Source organism: Enoplosus armatus, chromosome 10 (genome assembly GCF_043641665.1).
Source record: "Enoplosus armatus isolate fEnoArm2 chromosome 10, fEnoArm2.hap1, whole genome shotgun sequence".
NCBI classification, from domain to species: Eukaryota; Metazoa; Chordata; class Actinopteri; order Centrarchiformes; family Enoplosidae; genus Enoplosus; species Enoplosus armatus.
Genome location: NC_092189.1, coordinates 18,372,573 through 18,390,714, shown reverse-complemented (window position 1 = coordinate 18,390,714; position 18,142 = coordinate 18,372,573). Strand labels below are relative to the sequence as shown.

The 18,142-nt window shown below is 40.8% G+C and overlaps 1 protein-coding gene across 1 annotated transcript in view; it reads left to right on the top strand.

Annotated features, from left to right (window-relative positions):
* slit3 (slit homolog 3 (Drosophila)) overlaps positions 1–18,142 on the top strand; it is a 225,444-nt gene that overhangs the window by 176,216 nt on the left and 31,086 nt on the right. Inside the window, exons 15-22 of the mRNA XM_070912750.1 lie at positions 3,758–3,908; positions 6,368–6,442; positions 7,942–8,085; positions 8,931–9,074; positions 11,840–12,003; positions 15,300–15,432; positions 17,635–17,703; positions 17,826–17,897. Coding sequence (XP_070768851.1) covers positions 3,758–3,908; positions 6,368–6,442; positions 7,942–8,085; positions 8,931–9,074; positions 11,840–12,003; positions 15,300–15,432; positions 17,635–17,703; positions 17,826–17,897 — 952 coding nt within the window. The remainder of the gene's footprint in view (positions 1–3,757; positions 3,909–6,367; positions 6,443–7,941; positions 8,086–8,930; positions 9,075–11,839; positions 12,004–15,299; positions 15,433–17,634; positions 17,704–17,825; positions 17,898–18,142) is intronic.

Below are 18,142 nucleotides of genomic sequence, written 5' to 3'. Positions count from 1 at the left end.
TAGGAGATGAGCACACCTGAACCCACACATACAAACACAAGCCAGCAAACACAAGCAAACATGCAGGGAGTCACCTCTGAAGGTTAATGAAGGGTGTCATAGGTAAAACAATATAAGCCCATATAAAAACATCATGTTGATTTATGTGTGCAATTAGAAACTGAAATTGATATGCATTTACTAAAAAACACACACAAGCATTCACACACAGTCTCTATGTCTCTCTGTGGTAATATTGTATTATGGTTACTTCCTTTGATATGAGCCATGGGTCTCATTAATTACAACACAGACCAATTCAGTATATTGAAGCAGCACCATAACTAACTCAGCAGGGACTGGTCATAGACTGTGATTGCCCACTTGTGTGAGCGTGTGAATGAGTGTGTGTACGACTGTATACACTTCACATCCTCAGTGCCTCTCTGCACTGGTTCTTCACATTGTTTTCTTCCATCTTAAATATTATGCATTTTTTTATGGATCTCTGGAAAATGAATTATTAAAATCCCCTTACAGACATTTTACAAACTATTTAAATTGTGCTAGAAAGGTTGTTGTAAGCAAATCACTGGTTTACAAGGCAGCATGTCAACTGTATTCCAGGAGTGGCTTTAACCTTATACTGAGTGGGGTTGTGCTAAGAAAAGATGACCATGTAATGGAATTATAAGAAGAGGTTAAACTACTTCTAATTCTCTTTAATAAGTAGCAGCATTGTTATGATTCAGGGTATCCTGTGTATGTTTTACAACGAGCAACAAAGTGGGTAGTATAACAGCAGGGTATTTAACCCATGTCACCGTGTTTGTTTTATTAGGAACCTGAAACCGAAAGAAGAAACCTAACAGCAAACCTAAAATGATGAAACAGAAACCGCACAAAATATTTGAGAAACAGTTTTTTCAAGCGCTACTAAAGCTGTTTCCATCACAGTCATCTTAGTTACATCAGTGCGCTGTTAGACCGATCATGTGGTGGGGCTTTCACCCCTTCTGTTCTCTAAAATGGTGTGTCCCAGCCTAAACTGGGCACACAATAAATAACATAACCAATACTATTAAATTAAGTGAAGGCTTTTATCCAAAGTGCTGTGCAGTATCATGAGCACATGTGGTACATATTTAGCACAGAAGTCTCAGTGGTAAGCAAGCCCCTAATGTTGTGCTCTGCCCATGGAGCTAATCAAGATAACTAGATTACAAATGCTCCTAAAGCTGGTTATGGCGGCCCTCTTTGCTTCAGCCCTTCCTGTCTGCAGTCCCATGCCTCTCCTTGCATCTCCTCTTCCTCTCTGGACCTGTGTGGACATTTTCGCTATTGGTGGGCAGTTCTCTGGTCCCGTCCCCTTCCTGTGTGGATCTGCAGCTGTCTGTTGCCTCTCCTATCCTGTATGGACCCTGCCCCCCTGACTGATTGGTGCAGCTCTCTGTTGCCCCACCTTCCTCCTGTGTGGACCTGCATTCTGATTGGTTCGTGCAGCTGTCTCTTGTGCTTGATCTAACCATGTGGCCCCGCCTACTGTGACATCACATGGTTCCGTCAAGCGCCAGGGACCGCCGAGCACACACCCACCTGCCTCTCCCAGCCAATCACGCGCCTTGGAGCAAAATTTAAGGGCTTAATACTTTACCTCTGTTTGTTTGCTTCTGATACATGGGTCTATAACTGTGGTGGAAATAAATAGACTGAGACTGAAATCACTGAGCCATAGACAAGTAATCTAACATCAAAATATTTCAATACATAATTTAAACCATTCAGAAACACCCATATCCACCATAAATGCCCAACAGCTAACATAAATCCGAGTTCAATTTTCTCCAGACTCTCCTACTTCTTCCTCCATGTTGTGTCCCATGGAAAGTATTGATATGTCTTTATTGGGTCTCAAACCACATAATGAGAAATGCTTGTTAAAGTGCAGTCAAACCAGGTTTTGCTTGACTTTCACTTCAATGAAGAACAGGGCAAGACGTACTCTTCTCGTTCAATCTGATTATACTTAAAAATAGCAAGGCCCTCCAATGTCTAGCCAGTTAGAGAGAGGGGTGGGACTGAACTCTTATTCAGGAAATGTTTCAGTTTTCTTTATGTTCTTGTTTATATTACACTCTGCGAGAGAGAGGGACACTGCTTGGCTGTAGTGAGTGCAGGACAATGACAGATGTTTACTAACAATAAAGTGTTTGGTTAGAAAGAGATATTGGGAACTGCTTTTGTTAGCCCCTTAGCCATGCTAGCTTCTGTAATTTATGCCCCACACGCCTCCCACCATGCAAGTAAATTTTGCCTGATCTGAATCTGGTCTGGCCGCACCTGTACACCTGCCGACACTGTCAAATTGTCCAGTGGCATGGAAGTGTTTCCGTTGCTAGCATGGCTGATCCCACCACTTCTGTTCAGGCTGCTTCACCCTTTTCTGCTCCAGCTGAGGAACTTTAAAGAAAAAATTCAACAGCTTCCCTTTAGTATACAAAACTTTCCTACCCCCAATTCTTTGCTCTCATTCTTACTTGCTTTCCTTTCTGTCAGCTTACCAACCAACAAGGTTTGTGGCAGCCCAGAGATATGATTTTAAAGTATTCTGCCACTGAAAGGCGCTACCCAGCCAATTCTCCCAACAGATAGACACCATTCGAAGAGTAGTAATCATTTACTGAGTTCAAATCAAGGCTTTTCATTGCAAATTACCCCTCAATAGGTGGTCTTGAAGCCATAAAAGGTGTGTGCCAGGAGAGAGTGGAGACAGAGAATGAAAGAACAAGTATTCTGTGCCAATACGGACAGGCTGATAGGAGAGTGGCGAAAAACGAAAAAAAGAAAAGGTTAAATTGACAGAGAACAGATAGACAAACAAGGTTGGAAAGAGAGAGGAAGGGAAAGAGTTCATGATGACCGTGAGAACTGTAAAGAGGGTATGTGGTGCACAAATACAGGACAAGTGCTGCATGATGTAAACCAGGTCTATTCCACAGGCACTAGCGGTCATAAATAATATCTGCTCACATTATATCTAAATAACAGAAGTGGTCTCTGGCTCACCTTGTTAAAGAAAAACATCCAGGGTTAAACCACATCTATCTACAAAATGATTCCATGAAACCACATGGATATCTGTTTGTTAATTTGATTTACAGTGGTAACCATGCAGAATTACCCCTCCCTGCATCAGCCCTGTGCCTGCTCTACAGTAGCATACTGCAGCAGCATGCCGTCTGTGCTTTTTAATAGATGCGATACATGCAGTTTGTTTACATCTTGCAAATGACTCGTTGGCTAATAATGTTTCACAACCTTTGACAGATGAGATTAAAACAAAAGCAGAACTCCAACAAGACACAGTTTAGACACATAGATAATCTGTCAGTGTAAGCAAGACCTTTGACATGGCTACATCTGAATGTGTTCTTCTTTACTATTGGCTGTATATTTATTTGGATAATATGTTGTCCTTCATTATAAGATATACATTGGAATGTATATTTTTATTAAAAACCCACAGAATCTAACATTAAAAACTTTCTCTCTGGTGTCTCTCTTTGTTTTTCTGTCTTCTTCTTCATCTTTTTTCCCTCCTGCTGTCTGTCTCCTACTCCTTTTGACTTAATTTATCCGGCTTTTCTTCTTCCCTTCCCTTTCTACCTGCTGTCTACCCTTTTGTCTGTGCTCCTTTCCTGTTTTTCTGTTTCTCCTATGTCACTTTCTCTCTCTCTTTTGGTCTTTTCATCTCTTTCCCTCCCTCTTTCCTCTGCAGGTCAGGAGGACTATCGTAGTCGTCTGAGTGGGGAGTGTTTCCAGGATCTGGTGTGTCCAGAGAAGTGTCGCTGTGAAGGCACCGTGGTCGACTGCTCCAATCTCAAACTGACCCGTGTGCCTCCACACATCCCCGAACACACCACAGACCTGTAAGTCAGCTGGTGTTTCCTTTTTCGCAAGCCTAGACATATATTGTATGCAACACATGATGAAATATCAGATTGAGGGCCATGTGTTAGACTGCTCTAACCTGAAACTGAAAACCACCGCACATCCTTTAACATGCCACAGACCTGTCAAGAAGTTCTTCACTTTCTCACATGCACACACCAAAATACACACCCATACCCATGGAAACACGCACATGCAACCGTGCGTGGCATAAGCACATAGGCTTGCATACATGCAAAGGGAGACACAAATGCACATATGCAAGCACGCACACGTCTGTCCTTCTCTCTCTGTCTCTCTGCCTCTCTCAGAGCTGTATCATGAACGTCACTTTTCATTTTTAGCTCCCAGACCAAAATGCCTCTCAACAGTCTTTTCCATCTCCCTCAAAGTCCCAAAGGAGCCATCATCATGTCTGGCAAAGGGTCTCACACTAGAATACTGAATAGTCCAATGGATCATTCATTTTGCTTCTAGGGAAAGGGAGTAACAGATAACACGCAGAAATACCGTAATCTGATTGGGGAAAAAGATTAAAAAGTCTGTATGTGTTCAGAATCTGATGAAATAAACATATTAGCATATGTGAGGGCGGTGAAATATTATGCAAAGGAATTATTATAATATGCAAGAAAATAATTCATAATTCATTTGAGCTAGAGAAAATAAAGCGTAACATCAAATGTCATGAGATTGTTATGATGTGATTTAAAAGATAAATTGTCAAAGACTTAAAAACTGCTCATAAGTCATAAAATACACACAAACTGAGACCAAAGAACTGGATTATTGATTCAAAACTGTGACACAAGAAAAGTGTGTTGCCGCTAAAGTCAGCCAGCGCCATTTTTACTTTCAGCACTTGATCAAATATTCAATAAGCTAATGTTTCCACACAGGAAATAGGAATCCAGCCAAACGCAAAGTTTTACCTTAAAATGCTGAATCACTGGTAGCTCTAAAATGTAGGTGAAGAATGGAGTGCTTCTGCCATGGCCTATCACTGTGGTGCTAATGGAGAATAGCTGCAGAATAAGGCACCACTGCAGCAGTAAGGCAGATGCAGGATTGTCACTGTATTACCTATGGAGGTTAGTTGTATAATGGCACAACCATGGCTGCCACTTTAGATAACTAATAATGTCAACATCCCACACACCATTAGCCCCCAATGCCTCTGTCTCCCTCTCTCTCTTTGGTTCTGTTGCTCTCCGTGAACCCGTGTATCCTCCAATTCTCCCTCCTTTTCTCTCTATGTGTTCCCAGGGTGCCTCATGTCAAAAATATAAACTCTGTCCTTTATGGTTGGTTAGAGGGCAGATCAAAGTTTCTAGGATTTTCGACACCCTCTCGCTCTCTCTCTCTCTCTTTCTCTTGCCTTTTCCTTAAGAACACAACCAACCAGTGGGTTTATGAAGGCCACAAACGTGCACACGCAGAAACACACACACACACACACACACACACTCACGCCACCGGCCGTGCCCTGTGTAACCTGCCTTATCAGGGGAAATCAGGGGAGGTTGTGGCTGAGCTGAAGGCTTATATATTTTTTGCTCTCTTTCTCTCTTCTGTCTATCTTTCTGTCTCGCTTTGTGACTCTTCCCACTAGCCATAAAAACCCTTGACATCGGCCTTGAGAGTGTTCAATAAGTATGAAAGAATCAGTCTTAAGAAAATTATTTGCACTCAATAAAATGCACTATACAGTCTGAGTTGAAAATGGGGGCTCTAGATCACATAGTAAAGAGATTATATATGTTTCATTTATACTCTCTACATTCAAAATATGCAAATTAACCCAGCAGTAAAAGCAGTGCAGTTTTCCTGCTGTTGCCGATCTACTTCGGACTTTGCAATATGTTATCTCAGTTTGGCTTTACCCAGGTTGATCCATCTTTTAACTCCCCATGTATCTGATTAGAAAATGTCCCCTCCAGCTGAACTTTCACTTTCTTTCCTCGATTTCTCTGACTCTACCTCTTTCACACACGCTCTCTCTCACACACACATACACAAAGAGCATCCTTTTAGCAGCACCCTTTTAGTACAAATTACCTCAATAAAGCAGATGTCTAGCTTCCCATCTCTCAAACTGTTTTCTTTTGGCTCAGGGCACTGTGGGTATTGATGACCGCATAGAAAAGATTCATTGCTCTTCTCTTCTTCTCTTCTCTTCTCTTCTCCAATATGTTAAATTATTTTTTCCCTCCCTCCTCTGGTGTTGTGCCGCATCATACTTCAACAGTCACTAAAGGCCTCTTACCCTTCATGCGGTCATTCCTCCCTCACTTGCAGCCTTTCTCTCTCCATCTTGTTTCTGTGAGTGCACGTGTGTGCATGTTCGTTTATGTGTGTGTTGACCTCAAAGCAGTTTTCTTCCTGTTTCATGAAAGAATAAATGTCTAACTCCCTCCCTCTATTATTCTCTCTGTAGGAGGTTAAACGACAACGAGATTGCCATCCTGGAGGCTGCCGGGACGTTTAAGAAGCTGCCTAACTTGAAGAAGATGTACGTATACGTTTTTTAAAAAAGCACTTCTCATTTACTCAATATTCTATTGTTAGGTCTAGCGTTGTTGTTGTATTTATGTTCTTTATGCGTTTGTTTATTTATTCATTAAATCATGCATGCTATTACTATTCATCCTCTGAAATGGAGGCAAAGATGATCATACAAGTGGGAGATCTTGTTTATTAGAGTAGAACCTGTTTGGATGTTTGGGCACATGCTTTCCTGTCACTTCTAAAGGGATATTTCTCTTATTCAGTCTTATATTGCTGATAGAGGAAGGAAGAACAGATGGGAAAAGGTGGATGGACAGAGAAAAGGGACACAAGAAGAACTAGAAGCTAAGAGAGAGAAAGTGAAGGAAGGAGAAAAGGTGATGGAGGGAGGGCAATTGAAGGAAAAGGGGGAAGGGGAACAAGAAAAAAGTGGGCAGAAGTGAAAATGAGCGAGACACGAGTGAGGGGAGGAAGAAGAGGAGTGGCTGAAGACAAGCAAAAGGATGTGACAGAGGGAGGTGGAGAGTGAGGAAGTGTGGGTAGGAGTTACGGAGGAAGCGAATATTAAATGGAAATAGAAGATGGGCCTTCGGTTCAGATTTACAGTCAGTCCTTATCTACTCTAGGTTTGTGTGTGTGTGTGTGTGTGTGTGTGTCAGAGTGAGATAGAGAAAGACAGAGCAGAGACCAGCAATTGATTTATTGGAGAGGAAATTGCTAACCATCTAACAGTGTCACTGACAATATAGATTGGCTAGCACTCATTTCCATTTTCCTTCTCTCAATTCCTTCCCTCTCTTCTTCTTCATCTCCTCCTCTCCTCGCCTCACATTTTCTCTTATCCTTGAATCTGCTCTGCTACTTTTCATTTTACTCCAAGTTTGTCTGCCATCATTGTTTGTTTCTTTTTTAAGTCTCTTTGTCCATCAACTTTGTGCACTTTTCCTTTCCTCTCCTTTCCTTCCTCTCATCTTCCTTGAAGCTGATAAGAGGAAGCACAAACTAGCCATGAATGAAAGCTACAGTGGTTGCGATAGTTATCGCCTCAAGTTATTGTCTCTGTGGCCAAATGTTCTCTTTTCATTTAAAATTTTCTCATTGTGTGTGAAAGGAAAAGAGATAGCAATAATTTTCAGTTGTGTGTGATCACTTGTCTCATTTACTTTTGTGTGTGTGTGTGCGCTATGAGTTATAGTGATGGCTGTAAGCTGTTATAAGAATATCTATTGTACAAGACGAGGACATTAAGATGAAAGAGAGAAGAGTTAACATTTATTAGTTGAAGGGACATTGATTGATTACTGCAATTAAATTGGGAATATTGTGTGTGTGTGAGTGTGTTTTTCACTTTGTTCATATGTGTTTGCATGTGTGGTTATGTTCTCCCTCTGATGGTGTATGTGAAAGACTTCATAGGCTAACCTGCATGTACTGTAATTAAAACAAACACAGGCAGAAAACCAGCAAAGGCTGTTCATCATAATTTCTTTGTCCTTCCTGCAGCAACCTGAGCAACAACAAGCTTCGGGACATCCGTGACGGTGCGTTTGATGGAGCGGGTGGAGTTTTGGAACTGCTGCTGACGGGGAACAAGCTAACTGGACTGCAGGGACGCATGTTCAGAGGCCTCGTTGGCCTGAAAACTCTGTAAGTCTTGTTTACAGTAGTGTGTGTGTGTTATTGTATATATGCGGGTAGTGGTCGGCTTAAGAAAGTTAATTTTGTGCTATTATGTAGTCTACATGCAACCCCACATGTTTGAATGTTCTTCCCATCACTCAGATGGGAAGAACCAGTCAGTTGTCACGGTTGTGACTAATAGTGGACTTCATTAACTTTTTCTTCCCCACACTGAAAAGAGAGGACCAGGGTTGTTTACTCACTCACCCAGAAATCAAGGCTAATGACACCATATTGTTGTTCCTCTAATTTGGGCACCCACCAAAAATAGGATACCGTCCAATTAGGGGTTACAGGATAGTGTACGAAATCAGGAGCTAATGTTGTCTGTGTATGCTCAGTAATGACTAGCTAATGCTATCATGTATATATATGCCGGCTAATGACTCTCTAATGGCATCATGTCTGTCTCTGTATTATGTTAAGAGGCTCCCTGCTCCAGTAATAGCCTTGCTAACTAGGTTAGCCTGTCCCAGAGACTGCTAATGCTAACTAACTCAGTTAGCCTGGTCCCACACGACTGCATGTCAAAAGCTAATGTCATATTACAGACCCTGTCACGGTAGTCCTATGGGGACTGGTTTGAATTTACCCCTGCTTTATGTTTTATCTTTTGTCCATGTCATTATAGGTTATGTTCTTTTACCCTCTCTGTCTGTCTCTTTGTATCCACCCAGAGTATGTAAATGTGGTATTTTTCACTCACAGACAAACAATTTCATCAGCTAATGACAAACAGTAAGGCGGCCTGTCAAAAAAGACTAAGAAGTCTTCAAGGTAAAACTAAATATAAATGGTATGTGTGTTTCCAGAATGCTGCGGAGCAACCAGATCAGCTGCATTGACAACAGTACATTTACGGGTCTGAGCTCGGTGCGACTGCTGTCGCTCTACGACAACAGGATCTCCAGCATCGCCCCAGGAGCCTTCTCCACCCTGCATTCCCTGTCCACCATGTAGGTCCTATCTTAAAATCTGCCCCCCCACCCCTCTTTCTCTTTCTCTGTCTCTATCCTCTAATTCTAGCCCTGCAGTGGGAGTTATCTTCCATGCAACATACACACACACACACACGCACACACACACACAGATTTGCACACATGTTGCTCTCTGGACACTGTTCTCCTCACAGATGCTCTCCATCATTATCAACTAGATTGGTCCGGATCCCAGGACATTAGTTATCAAAGCTAAATATATCTCAGCATCTGCACACCCATGCACACACACACACACACACACACAGACAAACACAAGAGCATCTGCAGGCTTGTTCTTATCTCCCTAAAGATGTACACACCTGCTGCAAACAAGACATGAGTTCTTGGATGGCATTTCTTTTAAGTTATGTGTGTGTATGTGTGTGTATGTGTGTGTATGTGTGTGTGGGGGGAGGGGGGTGGGGGGTGCTCAAAGGTACATACACTACTGCCATGAAATAAAATTATGACAAGTATTAACCTGCCACATAACATTATTGTTAGGAAGGAGAGAGTGGGAGCCAAGGAGGCAAAAGAGAAGTGAATGTGTGTGTGTGTGTGTGTGTGTGTGTGTGTGTGTGGGTGGGTGTGTGTGTGTGTGCGTGTGTGTGTGCGTGGGTGTGTTTTCCTCAATCTTCTGACCACCCGGATGTGAAGGTTGTAAATAATAGATTTTCTCAACTCAATAAAACATTACAGGTTGATTTTTAGATTTCTTTTCTTACAGTGAACACAAAGACATGCCAAGTGAAAAAAAGTCTCTTCATATCCTCTCTCTCTTTCTTTTCCTCCATGCTTCCCTTCCCTTGTTCTGCATTTTGTTCTTGCTCTCTGTCCTGCTATGTCCCTGTCATCTTTGATTCAAGTTTCTACTTGAGTCTTTTGGGAGGAAAGGTGGGAGATAAGAGAGGGAAAATGGGGACGGTGGAGAGGGAGGATGGATGGATGGATGCATTGTTGCATAAATTCGGGTTTGCTCAGTGGGGCTGTTGGTGATTATCATTACAGAATGGAGAGATATTGGATTACCTTCATCCTTGTCCTTTTTCACCACTCATTCTTTTTTCTGCATTAGTTTTTCATTGGCCTTATGTATGCAACACCTGCCTGCTGTTTGGCGTGAAAGAAAGATTGATCGTTTTTTTATTTCTAGAGCTTGTGTTCTTAACACTTCATCTGTTCATTTCCTTATCTTTCCTCTGTTTTCCTCCTCTCCTTCTCTCTCACTCCTACTATTTCTAATATCTGTCTCCATTTTTAGTGCATTGTTTCCCAATAGAGTTTGTCCATTTAATTAAAAGATTAACACATTGGAAAAGGAAGGAAGGGATTTAGCTTAGGCCTGGTTGCCAAGCAGTGGGGTCAATTCATTACAAGGAAATGAGGAAATAATTCGTCCCTATCTATAGCAGCACACCATTAACATTATAGCACAAACAACAACCAGGTTTATTAGTTCAGCAGACACAGTGAAAGGCAATGTGCCACTTTCACATCTCTTGACACAATTTGGAGTCACACCATCATCATTAAAGAGATACATGTGACTTTTCAATACACTAATCGTTATACTACTAAAAATGTAATTCCCTAAGTTCTCCACTTATACATTCTTGTGAGATGAAGTTAGGAAAAAGGAAAGGAAACTCAGTAAATGTTGTTATACCACCTAATGCAACAGCACCCCTAAATCTCCTTTCTTCACAGCTTACTGTTGATGTTTTGAAAGTCATCACTGAACTGTGTTGAATCTAAAATTGCCTACAACAGTTAGACAATTGCCAGGATTGATCACTAAATTTCATTTTTGTTACATTTTACATTGTAAAACTTTTGTTCAAGCTGCGACAGACGAGAAATTTAGGTAAAATTCAATTAATATTAATAAGACAATAGGCTGCAACAGAAGCCATCTCTGGCCTGGATGTGCCAGCAGAGTTCAGATGCCTAGAGCAGCTTTAACTCGAGTGTACCGCCTGTCTAGTATGTGCTGCTGATGCCTCCTCCCACCCCATTGAGTTTATGAGTTTAAATATGGTTCAGCATAAATATTACATGAGCAGTGTTACAAAAGCAACAAAATGCAATGAGAGGTGATCAAAAATGAATAAAATGCACAGATAACCTTTTCTCTTTTCTTTCTCTCTTTCCCAGTTTCTCACCCTGCCACTTTTTCTTTTTGATTCTCCATCTCTCTTGTACTTTACAAAATGAATAAAAATAACTGATAACCTTTTCTCTTTGTCTCTCTTTTGTTCCCTTTACCTTACTGCCTCTCTTTGTCTTCCATCTAAATGTATTCAAATGTATGACGGACCAAAAAACAACAACACAGTTATGACTGTGTGGTTTGCAGTGTGTATAGTATACCGAACAAATTGCTATTGTTATTATTATGGCTCCTGAAATAATTAGCTAATAATCTTTCTGTTTTGCCTTGTGTTCTTTTTTTTCTTTTTTGTCAGTTTTGTTTGCCGCAGTCTTATTATGGGTCCTGTCTGTAAATGGCATTTTCTCACTCACAGAATTTATGTACCAATATTTTATTTATGAGAGCAAAATTCAGGGAACATTCATTTAGCAAATGTGCATAATTTTGCCACAATGAATTCATTATGTTGTGGAAAAATGTATGTGCTGCAGCTACGATTGCGCAGCAACATGTTTAAAAAGCTTTTCTTTTGCATTCAACCTGTTTCAATGATTTCCTTCTCTCTCTCTATCCCTCTTTATTTTCATAGTAACCTCCTGTCCAACCCGTATGTATGTGATTGTCATTTGGCCTGGCTGGGTCAGTGGCTAAAGAAGACCAGGGTGGTCAGTGGAAACCCTCGTTGTCAGAGACCAGCCTTCCTGAAGGAGATCCCCATCCAGGACGTGGCCACCCCAGACTTCACATGCGACGGTGAGCCTCTTTCTCACTCTGCTAAATGTTTGCTTTTTGGGCCCATTAACATCATTGGAAATAACACTGCTTACACATAAAACATTGCTACACTTCAGAGTCTCATGCTAAAAGTCTGTAGTGATTGATCTACCAGGAGTGTCAGGAAAGGTCACAGCCTGAAACCTGAAACAAATGACAAGTGTCACTCAGCAGCCATGTGTCCTGTCTAGATAAGAGCATGAGCCAAGTGATTGAAGGGTAAATTAGATGTGTCTTTGCATCATGTTTACTCATCCAAATTACTGAATGCATTCTCAATTTTTAATTTGTATAGAGGGCATTTCCTTAAGGAAGTTTGTTTTATGTTTGGTGATAATGCCCAACATAACTTTTAATTAAGTGAGACTTTTGAAAAGACATGAAGGTCGGTCATGTGAGGAAGGAAAATAAGACTCCAAATTACTCTAATGAAACTGAGTGGTAAGCAAAAGGTCAACAGAAAATAGTCTTTATATTGTTACAACTACATTTTTACATCAGGGTTTTCCCAGAGTGACTTACAATGAGTCCCCGAATTGTCCTAAGACTAAGCCCTTATTCCCACATCACCCAAAAAAAATGAAATCAAATGTTTTTCAAGGTGATTTTACTGATATCACAATGAAATCTTGCAACATCCTCAGGTATGTCGGGTCTTTTGGTTTGTACTGGACTCGACTGAAGTGGGCATATCTTCTTTATATGTCAAACAGTCCTTCCATATATTGCAATTGCAATTCCATCATTGCAAAAGCTGCCATCATCATCTTAAGCCAGCAGATACACACACACACACACACACACACACATACACATCCTCTGCGGGGTATTGTGAGGACAGAATGATCAGTAACTACTGGCAAACAGCAGCCGTAGATGACATCAGCTTGTGGTTTCTACAGTGACGTGGCTGTTACCACGACGATGCCTGCCTATAGCGACTTAGACCATCGGTTTGGCTGCCAAGTTTGACGCCATAGACAAAGTGTGGTCTGGCTCCCCTGTCTATTAGATCTTTCATTCTTTTTTCCCCTTTTTATTTCTTTAGAGCTTCACACTTTAACTATCCTCGATCCTCTTTCTCTCTCTCCGTCTGGTTCGAACTCTCTCTCCATCCTGAGTTTCTTTGAATTCATTACACTTTTCTAATTTCCTGTAGCTGTGCTGCAACCATTTACTGAAAATTAGTTTGGAAAGTAGTTAGCTGGGTTGGCTCAAGTAAGGAAACTCTAAGATGCTATCAGATCTTAATATTCATTCTTGCATATTGCAGAACACACACCCACACGCACATACAAATCTACCTTCACACTCACTCAGCTGCACAAACATAAATGTGAATGGCTGATACCACATTCAAGCTTAAATGTCTAATCTTAACTCCTAATTATAATATAAACCAATTTAAAACAACCTACAGAAAGTTCTAAATGTAAATTAATCTGTAAGAACTGAGGAACAAAACTACAGAAAATAATTTGGATGCTTTGTTGACCTTGTAAACCTGAAATGTAATATGGATTATTTTTTATCTCATAGTCAAACACTGTTGTTTGATGATGGAAATCAAAGATCTAGATCATCAACAACATCAAATCTATTGTTCTTTGGATCAAGGCCCAACTGTCCTCAAAGGTTTGAAGATATCCTGCTGACAGTCAGACTAACAAACTACCAAACAGGGGTGATATAACCTCTTGGCGGCTGTAAAATGTCCACACTATGAAGGTTCTCAAAAGAATAGAAGCATAGAAACACACATAAGCACACATACTGAGTTGTGAAAATCTACACTCAACCAAGGTCCCCATGTCCGGTTTATTTATAGTTGAGTAAAATGACTCTTAAGTTGTCCAGAGGCAGCCGGGGGAAAGGTAAAGTTAATTGAATTTGTGAGAAGATATTTAGCGCACATTTAGATGTTAGTTCAATCAGCCAACTGTAGAGTGAGTCAGCCCACAGCTACACCTCCCCGTGGACTCACAAGCTACACACATCAGATAAGACACATATGCACACACTGTGCTACACACAGCCACATGAGCGCCCATTTACTCGACATTTAGACATTAGCACAATTAGAAAACTACAAAGTGAATGAGAAAATGGCCATAGGACGGGGGAGATAGCTATTTAACAAACTAAATGTGCACCAAACTCAGCACGCGCATGCACTTACGCTTACACACATGCATGTATATCACGTGGCGACATATTGCCACAAAGGCACAAATAGACAACAAAGTATGAACATAGATGAGTATAAACTTAGCCTTTCTCATTCTTAGTCTTTCTTTCTCTCTTTCTACACACACACACACACACACAAACTGGAGTTGTGTTATGATTGGCTTAGTGTCCAGTCTTCATTATCCGTCATTATGGTTTTAACGTTTTAAGCCAAGAACAACGCTGTAGCCTGTGATCCTTCTTATCTCTGAGTGTTAAATGATTACAATCACTCAGATGTTTTTTGTCCCTACCATGTGTTTGTGTGCGTGTGTGTGTGTGTAATGTAGCTACATAGCCTGAACTTTCAGTTCAGTTTAACTCAACCACTTTTTGGAAACCTGTTTTTTTTACAGCAAGACTAAAGATGTCAATTTAAAGACAAAAAGAAACAGACTTAACATGTAAACGTAGCAGGTTCACTGATCTTAAAGAAGTATGTCGTGAAAAGAGTTGCATTTTCAGATACAAAACATGACAAAACAATGCAGGTAGTATAGCTACAGATGTGACAACTTTCTTTTTGGTGCTGTATTTACATGAGTTGTTGCAGGCGGTCCTATCAACATCTGTTCAGTGTTTCTCCAGAATCATCTGAGGGTTTTTTAATATCACTATGACCTGCCTGCAGGTCCTGAGCCAGATGTTGACACACCAGTGTAGTTGATTTTGAGCAGCCCCTGGTCAATTGATATGGATTATAAAGTACTCTAAAAGGACTAAAAGTGCTGAGTTGAGTGGAATTGACCAAGTGCCACACTTGCAGTTCAGTCTTTATCTCTATGCATCCCTCTGTTTCTCTCTCTCTCTCTCTTTGTTCTCTTTTTTCTCTCTCCCTCCTTTTGCCCTAACCTGTCTCAACCTCCTTCCCTCGGTCTGTCTCATATCCTCTTCTCTTTTCCCTCTCGCTGTTCCACTTTTTCTCTCTCATGTCTGTGCATTTTTGAATTTGTCTGTCCTTCTCTGTATCCTTCTCTTCCCTCTCCTTCTTTCTCTTTGTCTCTCTGTAATATCCCACTCTCTCTCTCTTTCCCCTCTCTCTCTAGGTGCTGAGGATAATGGTTGTCTTCCTGCGTCTGGTTGTCCTGACGTCTGCACGTGCTCAGACGGCGTGGTGCGATGCAGCAACAGAGGGCTGCGCTCTCTGCCCAAGGGCATTCCCAAGGACACCACGGAGCTGTGAGTCGCACGTGCATGCACACACACACAGACAAACTTAAACACAAAGACGTACACGTTCACTTTCGTTCAGATATACAGACACACGAAAGCCAATGAAAATACAGGCAGACGTTTACATGCACACAAACAGAAATGGGCATTTTTGTCAATGCTTACTCTCCAATAACATGCAAAGTCACAAGCACACACATAAACACACACATTTCTGCAGTGAAATATTGATGCAGCAGTTTGCCCTCTGCTGCTTCAGGAGCTAACAAACCATTAAGTGAGCACACACACAAACACACACACAATCTCTCTCTGGTTTTCTTTCTTCCTGTGTGAGTTGATGGTGCTATGAGTGCTGCAGGTACTTGTGTGTTTATGTGTTATTTTGGATGTTGGTGTCATACATCTATAAATCACTGCACATATTCAAATCTATGCCCAGAGCACAGTCAAATACTCTCCAATACATTATATTGCCAAACAGAACGAGACAGAAAGACTGCCAGAACAGTTACAGACAGCTCAGAGGGGATACCAGGTAGTGTCCTTGGGTTATTTTCTTAAAAATGTCTCAAAAGTTGCTTTTAAAATATATTTAGTTTCCAGTGTTATAATGCCAAAGATACCTCGAAAGAAGCCAAGGTCCACATTTACATTTAAAACCTTTGGCATGGCAGTGAAAGTTTTTCCAAACTTTTCCCTGTTACAATAATGTGATGTCCTTTTTTAGGCAGATTATACCCAAAGAGACCCTGACAAGAAAAAAACAAAACATTCTTGTATGTGTAATTATCTAAAACAGTTAGTAATACCTATTATTCACTGGCCTTGTGATTTTCCTGTGCATTACAGCTGCTACGTCTTGTAACTTGTTCATTCGTTAATTTCAAGCTAAAGGAATCACTGTAATAAAGAGAGAGACCAACAAAGGAAATGTCTGTGATGATAGTAATTGTTAGAATTGATGTGGAATAAAACAAGGGTAAAACAATGTTAATCGAGATTAGGACATTTAAAAAAAAAGTAGGAACAAAATCTCATAGGCAAAGTGAAAAAATGCACGCTCACGCACACACACACACAGAAACCCCTCTTGCTGTGAAATAGGCCTGCTCTGCGAGGTCAATAGCAGTGATTAGGTATTGATCAGGCTGAAGAAGACACTCCATCATACTGTCCACATGACCTACTTTTGACCTGAGAGAGAGAGAGAGGAACAGAGGCCAACGCATCATAAAATGTGTGTATGTGTGTGTGCTTGAGTGTGTAAATATGTTTGTTTTTTTGTTTCTCACATACTCACAAACACAGATGGATCAGTAGGTGAATATTGTATGTTTGCACGGGTTGGAATATGTGTTTGAAGCTATATGTTGATGATACGTTAGTGCCGCGCTCCTCCTCCTCCTCAGTTGTCATCTCGTCCGGTCTTTATTGGCTGTCTGGTGAATTCAGAGGGATAATCTTTCACAGTCATTATGCATAAAATGTAACACAGTTTCTAGAATCCTACCTGCACAACTTGAGTTGACAACAGTGTCAAAAAGCAACATTTACTTTACAAAGAGGTCTTGTCTGGTGCCAATCATGACCTCCTTTATTCTGTATCTCCCCATTATTTAAATATATAATCTTGGTCTTGTCTAATTAATGTTTAGCTTTGCTCTTTTTTTAAAGGGATAGTCCCTCATTTGGGGAAATACACGTATTCACTATTTTGCCAAGAGTTAGGTGAGAACATTGCACACATTAATCTGTTTGTAAGAATGGAGCTACAGTAGGGAGGCAATTAGCTTAGCTTAGCATAAAGACTGGAAGCAGGGGGAAACAACTATTCCTTCAATTCTCACTCTGTTTTAATTGTAGCTGATCACATTCACATAGCACACAACGTCAAACAATATTACATAAAAGACAGTGCACTGCTCTGGCAAATGTAAAAATGCCATATAAAGGTAGATTTGAGGTACTACACCTCATTCCTCTTCCCACCAACAAATCCCAAACTCATCCCCACTCGTCTGATCTGCCTTTCACGTCCTCCGTCTCCTGCACTCTTTAATGTGACAGAGGTTGCAAAACCAAAACTTTAGTGTGCTATATCGCCATTTATTCAACCCCATAGGCCTATATTTGTGTACATATATATATATATATATAAATATATATGTAATACCTACTACATTAACTATGCACCTTTCCTTGCAGTTACCTGGAAGGTAATATGCTGACATCTGTGCCCAAGGAGCTGGCAGCCCTGAAGCAGCTGTCACTGGTGTATGTACCACTAACATAACCTTGAACAGAATGCACATATCCTTGTGCAGACAGTTTATAAACATGCATATATGCAGTATGTTCTGTCTGTGTGCATTCACTGTATGCTTGTATCTACACAGGGATCTGAGCAACAACAGCATCAGCACATTGGCCTCGTACACCTTCAGCAACATGACTCAACTAGCCACACTGTAAGTTACACACCTAGTCATGCATACACACATCCCCGCCCATGTCTTGATGTTGTATATGGGTCGTGTGTGCATGTGTAATGTTAAAAACCACTAGATAAATCTTGTTTTCTTCATTTCTACTTTGATTAATCGCCCTATCTTCTCTCCTCCCTCTTTCTTCACATTTTGCTGCTTCTTCTTTTCTCTCCCATTTCTTGTCTGTATCTTCATCTTTCTCTTGCCTTCTCATTTCGTCTTTCTTA